The 16,655-nt window shown below is 44.6% G+C and overlaps 3 protein-coding genes across 5 annotated transcripts in view; 1 reads left to right on the forward strand and 2 right to left on the reverse strand.

Annotated features, from left to right (window-relative positions):
* The window catches only part of cog5 (component of oligomeric golgi complex 5), a 92,046-nt gene that overhangs the window by 61,058 nt on the left and 14,333 nt on the right, over positions 1 to 16,655 (reverse strand). The window lies entirely within an intron of this gene.
* The window catches only part of LOC118392355 (solute carrier organic anion transporter family member 1C1-like), a 176,703-nt gene that overhangs the window by 44,282 nt on the left and 115,766 nt on the right, over positions 1 to 16,655 (reverse strand). The window contains exon 16 of one of the 2 annotated variants that reach the window (XR_008062864.1): positions 9,523 to 9,545. The exons of the other annotated variant lie outside the window; for it this stretch is intronic. The gene's annotated coding sequence lies outside the window, so the exon portion shown is untranslated. Of the gene's footprint in view, positions 1 to 9,522; positions 9,546 to 16,655 lie in introns of those variants that run through there. 2 annotated transcript variants of the gene reach the window in all.
* On the forward strand, positions 4,360 to 16,021 carry LOC118392349 (G-protein coupled receptor 22-like). Of its 2 annotated transcripts, XM_035784263.1 has the most exons (5): positions 4,360 to 4,667; positions 7,424 to 8,421; positions 9,270 to 9,396; positions 11,218 to 11,364; positions 11,618 to 16,021. In XM_035784263.1, the coding sequence occupies exons 3-5, from the start codon at positions 9,274 to 9,276 to the stop codon at positions 12,698 to 12,700; spliced, it is 1,353 nt and encodes a 450-aa protein (XP_035640156.1). In that variant the 5' UTR covers positions 4,360 to 4,667; positions 7,424 to 8,421; positions 9,270 to 9,273; the 3' UTR covers positions 12,701 to 16,021. The 2 variants fall into 2 exon arrangements, with proteins under 2 accessions (XP_035640156.1, XP_035640155.1); XM_035784262.1 differs by lacking the exons at positions 4,360 to 4,667; positions 7,424 to 8,421 and adding an exon at positions 8,428 to 8,929.

Genomic DNA, 16,655 nt, shown 5'->3' on the forward strand with positions numbered 1-16,655 from the left:
CATATGCATATACTGTACTCGATACCATGTACTGAATCTTGCCTATGCCGTTCTGTACCATCACTCGTTCATATCTTTATGTACATATTCTTTATCCCTTTACACTTGTGTGTATACGGTAGTAGTTTTGGAATTGTTAGGTTAGATTACTCATTGGTTATTACTGCATTGTCGGAACTAGAAGCACAAGCATTTCGTTACACTCGCATTAACATCTGCTAACCAAGTGTATGTGACAAATACATTTGATTTGATTTGACGGCTGGTTACACAAAGAAAGGGGGTTGGGTTTTGAGTGAAAGAGCGGGAAGACTGAGGAACAAAAATATTTTGTGTCTCTATCGGGCCGTAGGCAGCTATGCTATCGTAAATACAGTATCTTATGCATTCTAAATAACCGCCCATTTAAAAAAGGAAAATGCAATAAATATTTACTCTGAGCTGCGCTTCGGTAGATTGGTCGTAGATAGAAGGTGGGGTGGTCCAGCATGGATCTCTGGTCCTCTGAAGAATGTCTAGTGGTGAACTAGAACGTGGTAGAATGGATACTCTGTCCGTCCTCTCCTAGCCCACGTTTAGCGGGTGGAGAGGGTATCACTTCTTTAGTGAATAAAAGTTCATACCAAGTTGCCATACTTTTATGCTCATGCTATATTCTGGCTGGTATCGTCGAAATTCATCCTGCCGGTGTGTAGGTTGTCACCTTCACGTTGCGATTCAATGCTAATTTGGTTGCGATTCAATGCTAGGTTCCTGTCGTTCAACCAGAGCCCACGCTGAGGTTGGCTTAGCTCTGTAGGTGATCTTGTCCTTTCAACGTGGGGACCGCAAGTCTGCACGTCCTTGGAACAGAAAGTTGAATTTTCGTCAACGGGTTTATATAGTGGTGAAAGAAGGGCACGTTTCATAGTTTACAACCAAAGTCTGTTCCCTCCCTCTGAGTGAGTAGAGTTTCTCTATGACAAACCATTCTCTCATTTAAGAAGCTAAAATGACATTGAATCTTCACAGTTTCATATTTAAACATTTAAATTGCACAACAATTCCATGTGAATCTGATAACTAGAATGAGTCGACTTTCCAAGATACTACTAATGACAGGATGACAAACTGTAATGTCTCAGACGACAACTGATCTGAGATCATATTCATTAAGTACCCATGCATATGTTCAACTGGTGGATTACCAAAATATGGTTCCGTTTTCCACCTTTCGATGTTACCAGACTCTCTATGTTACAAAAGGCTTTACAAGAGTCAACTCCATAAAGTATAGAGAGAAAAGGGGAAAGGTATTTATGGGGGTCATAAATCTCCCCCAACAGGCCAACATCATGACAGTGGTGCTTTGGGGCATGCAGCCGGGAGAGTAGAATAGTAATGATAATATTCAGCCCAAGGGCACAACGGTCACTGGCCGCAAGAGGCATGGTTTTTCAGGGGGCATTACGGCCACACAAAGGGATGCCACGGGGAAATAGGAAGCATTATCAAGTGCTTGTTAAATTGCGAATGAGAAACTAATGCAGTGTGAACAGCCTGCGCAAAAAAACAAAAACAACGCAGAGCTCATACCTTTCATGCAAATTTTTTCAAATCATCATTAGAGTCACATCACGCAGCCTTACAATGTATTAAAAATCAAAACATATCCCAACGTTTTTTTAGAACAACTAAAGTTACTTTAACAACTCTAAATTAAGAATATAGGAATAGCTATTTTTTTGTTAACTGCTCAACACAGAATAGCCGTATGTGCGCACTCAAATCTTTGAGAAAATATCCTTCCTATTTTATTCAGCTATGTTCAATTATATTCTTCATACTATAAAATAATGGCATGAAGTAGTTAAGCAAATCTTGTCTGCAAAATGAACTAGTGTAGCCCACAGCCAGATGGCATAGCCAGATAGGGGCTTAACATAAGGACAACTCAAGAGTATGCTATTCTGTTCTTCTGAAATAGACCACATTTTCTTCATATAATGTTTCTTTAGACCTGTCTAAAATAAATCATGGATTTATTGTGATGGTGTAAGCTATATTAAATTGATTTATTAGACATTTTAAAATATAGATGTTGCAAAAGTCTGCATCAGTGGCTTGTAGGCTATGCCTGGAAGACAGGAGATGCTACATGTGTTTGTTAACAGTCAATTACCATGACAGTTATTTGCTTGACAATCACCGGCTGACTAAATTTCATGACCACCAGAGCCCTAGATGTGATGCTTGGCATTCAGGCCAAAGAGTTTCATCTTGGTTTCATCAGACCAGAGAATCTTGTTTCTCATGGTCTGAGAGTCCTTTTGGAAGCCTTTTGGCAAACTCTGTCATGTGTCCTGTGGCATCCCTCTGGCCACTCTACCATAAAGGCCTGATTGGTGGAGTGCTGCGGAGATGGTTGTCCTTCCAGAGGGTTCTCCCATCTCCACAGAAGAGCTCTGGAGCTCTGTCAGAGTCACCATCAGGTTCTTGGTCACCTCCCTGACCAAGGCTATTCTGCCCCGATTGCTCAGTTTTTTATTTAATACTTTTTGGAATAAGGCTGTTACGTGGCAAAATGTGGAAAAAGTCAAGGGGTCTGAATACTTTGTGAATGCACTGTATATTCCCTACAGGCTGCATCTAATCTAACCTGGTCATGTTGCCAGATATTCTTCATAAATGAGCAAACTCCTTTGTCATTCAAAGTGTCATTAAAATCAACAAAACAGTAAGATAAAACAACCAAATCTGGCAACCAGGCTAGTGTGACTAATGGATTGAGGGCAATTATGTCTGTCCTATCAGACAGGTGAATAATACCTGACGACTGGCCAAAATCCCCAAAGTTTCACCTATCATTACCATTGGCACAGTTGCCGAGCCCGGTCTTCAAGAGAGTGCAAACACACAGACTGGCATGGTGACAAAGAGAGGGAGAAAGACACAAAAAGGGAGAGTGTGTGTGAGTGAGAGAGAGAGGGCGACAGAGAGAATTTTGAATTTAAAAATCGACCTTTGGCACAATTCCGAGATGTCTTCCATCAATGCAGTGACACTGGCACCAGCGGAAAACACCCTCCGAAGAAAACCATATGTGCTCCGATGCCTCGGAGTTGAGAGAGACAGCTCCTCTTTCATTTTGCCATTTCCTGACAAAATATAACATCATTATCCTCTGCCTGACATTGACATCCCAATTTCAGTACTGAAATCTAACCAATCTGTGGAATGTGAATCCTAATGACTGTGTTCCAGAACTTATGTGGAGGAAATCGCCATTACTGAACACAGGCTTGAAAGCTGCATCTTGATGGTGTCATGTCGATCTGTGGAGCTAGTGCCACTTAGGCTACAGACACACTAGAGCAGTGGGCTACAGGCCTACCAAAACCGGCCCGCAAGTGATTTTTTGGGGGGGTTAAAAAAATAAATAATAATAATAATAAATACTGCAAAATCACCAGGAATTTAGCAAAAAAAAAAAAAAATTACTGAAAGAATAAACGTTTTGTTTTCGAAATGATAGTTTCCAGATTTGCCCATATTAATGACCCAAGGCTCGTATTTCTGTGTGTTATTATAATTAAGTCTATGATTTGATAGAGCAGTCTGACTGAGCGATGGTAAGCAGCAGCAGGCTCGTAAGCATTCATTCAAACAGCACATTACTGCGTTTGCCAGCAGCTCTTCGCAATGCTTCAAGCATTGCGCTGTTTATGACTTCAAACCTATCAACTCTCCTCTCGAGATTAGGCTGGCAATACCAAAGTATCTATTAGAACATCCAATAGTCAAAGGCATATGAAATACAAATGGTAGAGAGAGAAATAGTCCTATAATAACTACATCCTAAAACTTCTTACCTGGAAATATTGAAGACTCATGTTAAAAGGAACCACCAGCTTTCAAATGTTATCATGTTCTGAGCATGGAACTGAAACGTTAGCTTTCTTACATGGCACAAATTTCGCTTTTACTTTCTTCTCCAACACTTTGTTTTTGCATTATTTAAACCAAATTGAACATGTTTCATTATTTATTTGAGACAAATTTGATTTTATTGATGTATTATATTAAGTTAAAATAAAAGTGTTCATTGTTCATTCAGTATTGTTGTAATTGGCATTATTACAAATATATATAAAAATCTGCCAATTAATTGGTATTGGCTTTTTTTGGTCCTCCAATAATTGGTATCGGTGTCGGAAAATCTTAATCGGTCGACCTCTAAAAGAGAGGGGTTGATAGAGAGAATGTTGAGAGAGAAAGGTGGATACAGAGAGAAACAGAAAGTGTTAGAGCCATGCAGCCAGAGAAGAGGGAGGGAGGGTGGGCGAGGTGAGTAGGAAGGGCTATTAGTGCTCAGAGACGGAGCGAGTGAGAGTGGGAAAGAGGCGAGAGCGCAGCACAGCCAGAGAGCAGAACAGTCGTCTCTCTACTCCAGCCTGGATCCTTACACACTTCTCATTGAGACCAGTCCCGGGAAACAGACCCTGAGGACTTAACTACACCATCTTGCCCGTCACACACAGCCAGAGACCGACTCAGCAGCTTCTGGTCCTTTCCTCTCTCTATCTCTTCCTCCGTCACTCTACCTGGGAGAGAGTGTTCCACCTGGCTATCTATGCTGACAGTGCTGTGAGGTAGAGCACGGACACACGGCTACCTCAGAGGACAAGGTAAACATCTATCACTGATTCCTCCATTCTCTGTTACAATTGCGCGCTTGATATCGAATGTCAGCCTGCACACTGACGCAAATAAATGCATTTCAGATGCGTTCAAACACAAACTCAAAATGACAACAGTAATGACTTAATTTCTTGACAAAAGAACTCTCATTTGCTACCTCTGCTGAGCCGTGAGGAACGGCTGTCAAAACGCCACCGTACTGTACAGTATGTGCACACTAAATCGGCAGAGTTCAAAAGAACAAATGGAGCAAAAAGCCTGCAGACTTCTCACTTGCATTGTACCAACAGACAAAGAACCACCAGCCGTGTGCGCTCACTGCATGTACAGAACCATAGCGCTCTAGCACAGTCTCTGCCTGTCTGCTCCGCCAGCCTACAGTCGCACAGTGGAGAGAGAACTTGACCAACAGAGAACAGTCTCACCCAAAGGGATTATATTTCCGCTCCCTCTCCTGCCTGCCCACTTCCTCAACGCTCTGCTGCTAATGTTAAGCATCACTTATGAGCGCGGTGTCTCTGAAGCCTTGCTCTTAGCGCGGTGCAAACACACCACTCTCATAACAGCCTGAGCCTTCCACTCATCTCCCACACGTAGAGAGACACACACGTAGACACACACACACCAAATACACCTTCTCAGAGTGCTCTGTGAGCTGTCATGCGTGCAAGTGAATAACTGAAAGCCAGGGGCTTAACCTCAGTGTGCAGTGCCACGGTGTGAAATTACAGAAATCAAACCACACTGTCCGTGTTCCGTGTCATACGGATCCCACACTGTCCGTGTTCCGTGTCATACGGATCCCACACTGTCCGTGTTCCGTGTCATACGGATCCCACACTATCCGTGTTCCGTGTCATACGGATCCCACACTGTCCGTGTTCCGTGTCATACGGATCCCACACTGTCCGTGTTCCGTGTCATACGGATCCCACACTGTCCGTGTTCCGTGTCATACGGATCCCACACTGTCCGTGTTCCGTGTCATACGGATCCCACACTGTCCGTGTTCCGTGTCATACGGATCCCACACTGTCCGTGTTCCGTGTCATACGGATCCCACACTGTCCGTGTTCCGTGTCATACGGATCCCACACTGTCCGTGTTCCGTGTCATACGGATCCCACACTGTCGTGTTCCGTGTCATACGGATCCCACACTGTCGTGTTCCGTGTCATACGGATCCCACACTGTCGTGTTCCGTGTCATACGGATCCCACACTGTCGTGTTCCGTGTCATACGGATCCCACACTGTCGTGTTCCGTGTCATACGGATCCCACACTGTCGTGTTCCGTGTCATACGGATCCCACACTGTCGTGTTCCGTGTCATACGGATCCCACACTGTCGTGTTCCGTGTCATACGGATCCCACACTGTCGTGTTCCGTGTCATACGGATCCCACACTGTCCGTGTTCCGTGTCATACGGATCCCACACTGTCGTGTTCCGTGTCATACGGATCCCACACTGTCGTGTTCCGTGTCATACGGATCCCACACTGTCGTGTTCCGTGTCATACGGATCCCACACTGTCGTGTTCCGTGTCATACGGATCCCACACTGTCGTGTTCCGTGTCATACGGATCCCACACTGTCGTGTTCCGTGTCATACGGATCCCACACTGTCGTGTTCCGTGTCATACGGATCCCACACTGTCGTGTTCCGTGTCATACGGATCCCACACTGTCGTGTTCCGTGTCATACGGATCCGACACTGTCATGTTCCGTGTCATAACGATCATACACTGTCGTGTTCCGTGTCATACGGATCCCACACTGTCATGTTCCGTGTCATAACGATCATACACTGTCATGTTCCGTGTCATACGGATCCCACACTGTCATGTTCCGTGTCATAACGATCATACACTGTCATGTTCCGTGTCATACGGATCCTACACTGTCATGTTCCATGTCATACGGATCATGCAGTGTTATATGCTCTGTGTCATATGGATCATACACTGTCATATGAGTTTCTCTCTTCTCCCAGTAGCACTACCACTCTCTGGCCCTCTCGAGCTTCTGTTCACACACAGCCAAACAGCCACAGCAAGAGATGAAGACAGAGAGATGAAGACAGAGAGAGAGCGAGAGAGCAAGAGAGAGAGCAAGAGAGAGAGCAAGAGAGAGAGCAAGAGAGAGAGAGCAAGAGAGAGAGAGCAAGAGAGAGAGAGCAAGAGAGAGAGCAAGAGAGAGAGCAAGAGAGAGAGCGTGAGCAAGAGGGAGAGAGCGAGCAAGAGGGAGCAAGAGGGAGAGCAAGAGGGAGCAAGTGAGTGAGATGACAGAGGAGGGAGGGAGCCTGCACAAAGGACCAGTTGAAAGACTGAGGGCTCATTTGTCAAACAAACGCATGACAGAGACTTCAGTATCAAGAACAGCAGATGGCCTTGAATAGCCAACGGTATAATAAGTAAGACATCCACTATGAATCAAACAAGAGATAGAACACCTCTCTCTTTATGTCTCCTCATCCCTCTCCATCCCCTTTTCTTGGGGGGAGGATAATTAATTCAATAAAAACCTGATTAGAGGTTATTAACAAAACACACTATAACAGACAGGCAGATCTATCACTGGGTTAACTTAACGTACAGTTACTGTTACTGACACAGCTCAACAGACTGTCTGGATAATGATCATTTGGGTCTGATATGTCATGACACACTTTCTTCTCATTCATTATCCTCCTATCGTTTACGTCTCTTCCTCTCTCCATCTTTTCTTTTTGTTCTCCAGGACGACGATTGAGGGAGGAAAAATAAACAGAAGGACGATGACGTCGTCCCCTGATTTGTCCCCCTCTCTGACTCTATGATAGAAAGAGAGAGAGAGAACGCACCAAATGCCACACAGGTGGCGGCCCAGTGTTCTAATATATTATCCTCTCTCTCCAAAGTAGCTAATGACCTTCCTCCCAGCCTGGTCTGAATTGGTACAAGGTGCCACAGCACTGAGGTGATCCTGCCTCACTCCAGTGGAATTACAAGGTGTGAGGAGAAGGAAAAGGCCATTGACCTTTGCTCCGCTCTCTGGAAGGTGATGGAGGGTTGTTTCTGAAGGGTGTCGGGGGGGGGGGGATACGTATAGAAGGAAAAGGGGAGGACAGTTGAGTATCAGCCAGGCACGGCTCTGGCTCTGTTAAGATCCAAGGAGGACTACAGATCAAATAACAAAGAACAACGAGCAGCTGTCTAAAAGAAACCATTCATTAAGTAAAACACGTGGATGGACGCTACAATGCACATCCTCTCCCTACCCACTGCGGACGACCGGTGAATGTGTTTCTGCGTTTAATGAATCCTCAGTGCTTCTCCCTAACCGGAATACAGTGTTTTTATTGGATGTACGAGAGCAGACCAGTCCTCTGTGATCCATCACTGTTGTTTGCAGCCTCTGGGGTAAAACAAAACCGAGAAATGTTTTGAAGGTGGACTGCTTTTTCTCTCATGGTGGAGCTGAATTTGAAATAGAAAAGGAAGGATTCAAGAAACACAGTTTCAGCTTGCTCCAACTGCACTCGTCGGCACCATAATCTCCCCGTTATTTTGACAAAGGGCTGCACCATTAGGATTAAACGCGTGCCAAGTGGAGATTCCTGCTGCTACTACATAAGTATTATGATTACTACTACTACAGAACTATGGTTGGAGATTATGATTTCCTATTGAGGCCTCAGCAAGTCGGCTCTGGCTGGTTCATGGACTCTTGAAGGGGAGACGGCACACGAGGGAGGGGTGAGTACAGTACGTCTGCAATATGATTGCTTACGGAGCCACAAAAGGACAGTCTTTTTGGACAGTCCTTCTCTGGACAGATCACACAGGAAACGGTTATATCTAGACATAAAAGCAAAGCAAGGACATGAATTACTGAAATACCTAAGGACATGGACACATTTGATCAAAGTAGCCACAAAACACAACTCTGAACCTAATGTAACAACAAAACACTGACATGACTATTAGTTCCAGTCAGCAAAGAATTTAACACTTGATAAAGGTGTCAGCAATGAAGGAATAAAGGCAGAGTACTCATTTGTCACTCTCTTTCCACAAAGAGAAAAACTTACCATGCACAGCAGAAAAAACGTTTTTTAAAAGCACAACGGAAAGCTGCGGAAGTTGGCTCTTTGACTTATAATTGACACCTTTTGAAAGATTCCATCAAGATGACATCACAAAACGAGTTTGTGATTGAAACTTCCACACTCGAAAAGGTTCACACGTCGGCCACATTTCACAGGTAAAAATACACAAGTAAAAATACACTCAGACGAAGTCCCAGACACAAAAACAGACAGATTGACATTTAAAAAGAATAGAAATAGCCTATTCATCACTGTTGTATGCTCCCACCTAGTTTGTTTCTGTATGCTCCGCATATAACCTAGTTTCAACTTCCTGAAGATACAGGAGATGACAATGAGACATAGATGAGAGGAAGTCAAGAGTCGTGTATGCTATACACTTTTGTGATGAAACACAACACCTTTATCCCCCCCCCATATATATGTTAATGCAATCAGTCCCGGTTCTGATCTCTCTCCTTTCCCTCCTCTCTCTGTGTCACCACGTCTCTCTAGGATAATGCATACCCCTCCTGTGCTGAACTCAGAAGCCGCCATGAGCAACGTTACAGTCCTCGACACCTCGGAACCCTCTGACCTTGATATGACCCAGTCTGCCGCCCCCTACCCCGTCAGCTTCCAGGTACACGCTCACATCACGTCTACTTTCTTGAAAACTTAGTTCCACGTCAGTTATCGTGATTAAAGCAGTTATCACAGAAAATCTATTTTCACGATAAAAGCAGATTTCATGATTAAAGCCTACAGTTGAAGTCGGAAGTTTACATACACCTTAGCCAAATACATTTAATCTCAGTTTCACAATTCCTGACATTTAATCCTAGTAAAAATTCAATTTTAGGTCAGTTAGGATCACCACTATATTTTAAGAATGCGAAATGTCCGAATAATAGTAGAGAGAATGATTTATTTCAGCTTGTATGTCTTTCATCACATTCCCAGTGGGTCAGAAGTTTACATACACTCAATTAGTATTTGGTAGCATTGCCTTTATATTGTTTAACTTGGGTCAAACGTTTCAGGTAGCCTTCCACAAGCTTCCCACAATAAGTTGGGTGAATTTTGAGCCATTCCTCCGACAGAGCTGGTGTAACAGAGTCAGGTTTGTAGGCCTCCTTGCTTGCACACACTTTTTCAGTTCTGCCCACAAATTATCTATGGGATTGAGGTCAGGGCTTTGTGATGGCCACTCCAATACCTCGACTTTGTTGTCCTTAAGCCATTGTGCCACAACTTTGGAAGTATGCTTGGGGTCATTGTCCATTTGGAAGACCCATTTGAGACCAAGCTTTAACTTCCTGACTGATGTCTTGAGATGTTGCTTCAATATATCCACATAATTCTCTTTCCTCATGATGCCATCTACTTTGTGAAGTGTTCCAGTCCCTCTTGCAGCAAAGCACCCCCACAACATGATACTGCCACCCCCGTGCTTCACGGTTCGGATGGTGTTCTTCAGCTTGCAAGCCTCCCCCTTCTTCCTCCAAACATAACAATGGTCATTATGGCCAAACAGTTCTATTTTTGTTTCATCAGAGGACATTTCTCCAAAAAGTACCATCTTTGTCACCATGTGCAGTTGCAAACCGTAGTCTGGCTTTTTTTAATGGCAGTTTTGGAGCAGTGGCTTCTTCCTTGCTGAGCAGCCTTTCAGGATATGTCAATATAGGACTTGTTTTACTGTGGATATAGATACTTTGGTACCTGTTTCCTCCAGCATCTTCACAAGGTCCTTTGCTGTTGTTCTGGGATTAAGTTGCACTTTTCGCAACAAAGTACGTTAATCTCTAAGAGACAGTACGCGTCTCCTTCTTGAGCGGTATGACGGCTGCTTGGTCCCATGGTGTTTATACTTGCGTAATATTGTTTGTACAGATGAACGTGGTACCTTCAGGCGTTTGGATGAACCAGACTAGTGGAGGTCTACAATTGTTTTTCTGAGGTCTTGGCTGATTTCTTTTGATTTTCCCATGATGTCAAGCAAAGAGGCACTGAGTTTGAAGGTAAGCCTTGAAATACATCCACAGGTACACCTCCAATTTACTCAAATGATGTCAATAAGCCAATCAGAAGCTTCTAAAGCCATTACATAATTTTCTGGAATTTTCCAAGCTGTTTAAAGGCACAGTCAACTTAGCGTATGTAAACCCCTGACACACTGAAATTATAAGTGAAATAATCGGTCTGTAAACAATTGTTGGAAAAATGACTTTTGTCATTCAAAGTAGATGTCCTAACAGACTTGCCAAAACTATAGTTTGTTAACAAGAAATTTATGGAGTGGTTGAAAAACGAGTTTCAATGACTCCAACTTAAGTGTATGTAAACCTCCGACTTAAACTGTCTATCGCAATGAAAGCGGTTATCATGATACAAGCAGATATTACAATACTATTATTGTGATAGCATTTAGTTTTACGATAATGATACTATTATCCTCCAGGTGTCGCTGACAGGGTTCCTGCTGCTGGAGATCGTGCTGGGCCTAAGCAGTAACCTGACAGTGCTGGTCCTCTACTGCATGAAGCAGAACCTCATCACCTCCGTGTCCAACATCGTCACCATGAATCTCCACGTCCTAGACGTACTAGTGAGTGTCAGTATTTGATGTTTCCATTAGGCACGGGCCTCGGATCAGTGAAAATACAAACTTTAACCATTGGGAGGGAGAACACAAAACTGACCTTAGATCAATGTGTGGGGAAAATTCCAGTGAGTGTCTAAGATGAGATGATTGCAGTGAAATTGGTCTGTGACAAATTTCAAGATTCTTCAGGAATCTGTAGAAGGAGACAAATTGAACTAATAATAATCTTTATCCGTATTTATCTCTCTGGTTCCAGGTGTGTGTGTCTTGCATCCCTCTGACTGCCGTGGTAATACTCCTCCCCCTAGAGGCTGATACAGCGCTGGTCTGCTGCTTCCACGAGGCCTGTGTCTCCTTCGCTAGCGTAGCCACTGCCTCGAACGTGTTAGCCATCACTGTCGACCGCTACGACATCTCAGTGCGTCCAGCCAACCGCATGCTAACCATGGGCCGCGTCGTGGCTCTGCTGGGCTTCATTTGGGCTATGTCCTTCTTCAGTTTCCTGGTCCCCTTCATGGAGGTGGGCTTCTTCAGTGATTTTGGCTCCGAGTTCGTCAACCAGACTGCAGTTGCCTCTGTGGTCCATACTAATGAGTACTACACAGAGCTGGGTCTGTACTACCACCTCTTGGCTCAGATCCCCATCTTCTTCTTCACAGCCATAGTCATGCTGGTGACCTACTACAAGATACTCCAGGCCCTGAACATCCGCATCGGGACGCGCTTCCAACACAACCAGCCCAAGAAGAAGCAGCGCAAGAAGAAGACCATCTCCTTGACCACCGCAACGCAGGTGGAATCTACAGATGCGTCCCAGGGCAGCGGGGCAGTCAGAGGGGGCGGAAACCCACCTGCTGTCCTGTCCATGCGGACCTCCGTCTCAGTCCTCATGGCTCTGCGCAGGGCCGTTAAACGCCACCGGGAACGGCGGGAGAGGCAGAAACGAGTCTTCAGGATGTCCCTACTCATCATCTCCACCTTCCTGCTCTGCTGGACGCCCATCACAGTCCTCAACACGGTCATCCTCAGCGCAGGGCCCTCAGACTTCACGGTCAAGTTGCGGTTGGGTTTCCTGGTCATGGCCTACGGGACGACCATCTTCCACCCGCTGCTCTACGCCTTCACCAGGCAGAAGTTCCAGAAGGTGTTGAAGAGCAAGATGAAGAGGGTGGTGTCCGTGGTAGAGGCTGAGCCCATGCCCAACAACGTGGTCATTCACAACTCCTGGATCGACCCCAAGAGGAACAACAAGAAAGTCACCTTCGAGGAGACTGAGGTCAGGCAGAAGTGTCTATCTTCCCAGGACCTGGAATCAAACAACATCGTCTGTCTTCCATGATAAGGCTATAGTGCATCGTGAAAATTGGCGCGGCTTGGGGGCAGTTCAGTCGAAAGACATACCTCTCAACAGAGGTGGCAGAGTGGGATAACTTGGAATAAGCTATGTCCATCTTCAGAGAAAGTGGAATAAAGAGAATTTCTGAGAAGCCATTGAATATCTGCATGGCTAGAGGGAGTTGGTAGACATGAGTCTGAGCCAAGATAGAAAACCTTTGGTTCAGAAGATGCAGAATAAGACAATGTGGATTATGAGGACGTGAAATAAGAATAAAATGGAATAAGCAACGGACACATACAGGGTGACAAAACATTATCAGGAACCGACTCATTTTAAAAAGAGAAACCACTTATCCAAAGCAGTAATGTAAATGAAAGTGTTTCACCTGTATAGTTACCCTAAAGGGGATAATTTATTACTATTTATTGGAAGAGGTTGATGCGGTGTCAAGGACAATTTAAACAAAGTACTGTACCTACTGCATGGTGTTGTTATAGCCCGTAACATAATTATTGTGTATAGTCATGTACAGTGTATAGAATAAATATATGTTTACAACACAAAGGAAAGATTCACCCATTTTGAATGTAATATCGTATTGTGCATCTCTGAGCTATTGAACAATGATGCAAAATGCGTCATACTGTATTTCTGCCTGCTTGAATAGCCTTTTAGCTCAGATACACATGAAAACAAATGACCCCTGGAATCGATAGAACATAGCTCAGAGATAGACAAATATGATATAACATTTAAAAATAGGTGACTTTTTCTTTTAAGCACTAAGTATTTGTCCTTTTATAATAAATAACGTGAAAAAAGTTTAGAGGCCATTCTGTTGGGTATTCTGGTTAAAGGGCCTTCTGTCACATATTCCCCACTTCACTATGCTTGGCCACTAAGGCACAGATGACATCAAGTCAGTGTAGCGCCACAAATATTTACAGGTGAAATTCCACTTCCCCCTTTCCTGTCCTCTGAGAGTCTCTTTCCATGTGCCTGTTATATGTGTGATTTAGTGTAAGATGGAGGGATAGAAACAGAGGCAAGCAGCACTTTACAACTTTACAAGCGAGAGGCTGCAATCTGAATCACAATCACAGCATTACTAAGACATGACCTTATGATTTCAACACATAATCAGCGCCTGTAGCCTAACCATCCTGAGATGACTCCAGCTGCTCTACCGGCCGTAACACAGCTGTTTTGCTACTTCTCTTATTATCTAGCCACAGGCCAGGGTGAAGAGAGCAGCATGGCTGCCAAAACTGAAGCCTGCTTGCTTCCTTTCATAATCACACTGAGGCCAACTGGCAAATCAATCTGTATTTTCTGGTTGGAGTTGGAGGACACAGAGTTGCAGTCCATAGCGCTTAGCAAGGCTGGGGCAAGTGGTGGTGGGGTGGGGTGGGGTGGGGGGGGGGATTCTGAAGTGGTCTAGTCACGGGCTATGTGGTGTTGATACAACACTCGTCACAACACTTGCCCTTGCCTCTCTCCCACGCTTGATGCCTTGTGATTACCAAGGCTAGGACTGCTAGCTAGATCATAAAGGCTGACTGTGGCAGGCGATGCATCACAATCACTCTCCCTCCCTGCCGCCATCATGACACGGGAAGGTCAAGGTGGTTTACCCTATTCTGTGTCAGAGATGCGGTCACACACACACACACACACACACAATGCCAATGCACTGTACCTAGCAATCTGTTCAGCTGAGAGAGGGCATCTAGATGCTAGGAAGGGGAGGGGATGTGAGCGAGGGGAGAAATGTCTGGACACTTAAAGAATGACTCATATTCTGTAATGCATTCAAGGTTAAAAACATTTTGTCTAAACTGCCATTCAAGATGTCCTTGCAATGTTTGTTTTGGGCAAGTGTGTGTAAAATGTACATCCCTCTCATATCTCTCGGCCGATGAGATAATAGGGTACATTTCCTTTGAGGAATTATTTTTTTGACCTACAGTGTGTGGGGTGTGGTCATATGCCATATCAGTCAAGGCACCATGTGAGGTCAGGAAGAGAACAGCGTAAAAAAAAAACTGTGGTACAGTTTGGCTGGGCGTCAACCGCCCCACTCTGTAGAGGTCAGAGTGGCTCTATGCTTTGGGTATGGTATGCAGCCAAGCTTTCTGTTTTAGAACCCTCATCGAATGACCCTCGGAGTCTCCTAAAAATCACTCTGTCTCCATGAGCATTTTAAGAGCTGGGGCACTTTGCTGGCTGTTTGCCAGCAAGCAGCACTAAAGACAGGTTGGTGAAGTTGATTGAAGATCCATCTAACTGTTCATTACAGGTTGGCTCGCTCCTCAGGCGCCATTACCAAATGAACGGGAGAACCACTTGTCTCCGTGAAGTAAATGACTAATGCATAGACAAACCAACACTTTACCACAATCTTCACAACTTGACTGATTGTCTATGCCTACATAGAGGATGTGCACACCGCACAGGTTCACGAAAGTTAGATTCCAGGCTACATTTCATTGGTCGAAAACATCAAGCCTATTCTTTTTATAGGCCTCGGCTATCGGTCTCTACATGAGTAGAGTGCCGAGGAGGATACATTGAACCGCTATCCTCTCTGAAGTAGCAGTAATCTCGCCTGTCTAAGCGATCAGTCTCACAGAACTCTGAGTCATCAGACCGGAGTGGAGCAGAATTCTATTCTAGAATGAAATGAAGAAAGATGAGCCTAGACAGAGGATGTCAAAACCACCAAACATTCTTCAGGAAATATCGACCTATCAGCATTGCCAGCTGGGGAGCCAAATGGAATTTACTGATAAGATTGGAACAGTTGGTTCAACCTCTCATGAATACTTCCTAGGGTGTTTGGTGACATCATCTTCATCCTGTATGTCATCCCGGGCGCTACCTGGAAAACTACTCAGAGTAGGCCTATCTGACTGAAATATCCGCCTCTGGTCCTCTAGACCACACCATTTCCCACCCTCTTAGCTCACTTACTGCACACCAGGCCCCCCGCTCTCTCTTCCATCTCTCACTCTCTCTCCTTACCTTTCCATCTACACAGTATCTCTCTCCTCTGTTCCCTCGAAACAACACTCAGCCCAGGGTCGCACGTGGCCGATAAGACGAGTGCTTTTGATCCCGGAGGCCCTGCGTTTTCTAGTGTTCTGGAGTGTTCTGTGTGACAGGGTTGTTATGTAAAAGGTTGTTGTGCATTTGTTATGTATGACCAAAAAAGGTCTAGCTCATATGAGGAGAGGTGTTTTGTGGTGCTGGGCCTCTCAATGGCTTAGCCAACTGCCAACTATACTTTGTCAATAAATTGAACACAATGAATTGCATTTCCATCCTTGTCCCTCTTTCTTCAATCTTCCCTCTCTTCCATGTTATCCCTCCATCCTTTTCTCCACTCCCATGTGACTAGCCTCTGTCTGACTGACAGTCAGGACCATTGTGTCATTATAGCTGGTCTCTGGGGCTGGCTGCTGTGACTGACGGTTACCACAGTGACTGACACTTCATCCGCTCTGACTGACAGCCAGGGCTGTGGTCCCACAGCAGCGGAAACCAATAAAGCCGAGATATTAGAGGAAGACGACATAGACACGACTGGATTAAAATTTGCCAAAGATATTGAGTCAAATGAGACAATGCAATACCACCAAATTATTGCTCGATGACGTCATATGCAGTCACACTGAAAATACAATGAACAAACATATAAACACAACATGTAAAGTGTTGGTCCCATGTTTCATGAGCCGAAATAAAAGATCCCTGAAATGTTCCATACGTACAAAAAGATTTTCTCTCAAATGTTGTGCACACATTTGTTTACATCCCTGTTGGTGAGCATGTCTCCTTTGCCAAGATAATTCATCCACCTGACAGGTGTGGCATACTCAAGAAGCTGACTAAACAGCATGATCACTACACATGTGCACCTTGTGCTGGGGACAATAAAAGGCCAATCTAAAAT

Source organism: Oncorhynchus keta, chromosome 13 (genome assembly GCF_023373465.1).
Source record: "Oncorhynchus keta strain PuntledgeMale-10-30-2019 chromosome 13, Oket_V2, whole genome shotgun sequence".
Lineage (NCBI taxonomy): Eukaryota > Metazoa > Chordata > Actinopteri > Salmoniformes > Salmonidae > Oncorhynchus > Oncorhynchus keta.

Excerpts from the sequence above, each read along its gene's own strand:
- LOC118392349 (XM_035784262.1), top strand. The coding sequence starts at position 8,856 with ATGACATCACAAAACGAGTTTGTGATTGAAACTTCCACACTCGAAAAG. Across the intron at positions 8,930-9,269 it reads ACGTCGGCCACATTTCACAG|GATAATGCATACCCCTCCTG; the intron begins GTAAAAATACAC and ends ACGTCTCTCTAG. Across the intron at positions 11,365-11,617 it reads TCCACGTCCTAGACGTACTA|GTGTGTGTGTCTTGCATCCC; the intron begins GTGAGTGTCAGT and ends CTCTGGTTCCAG.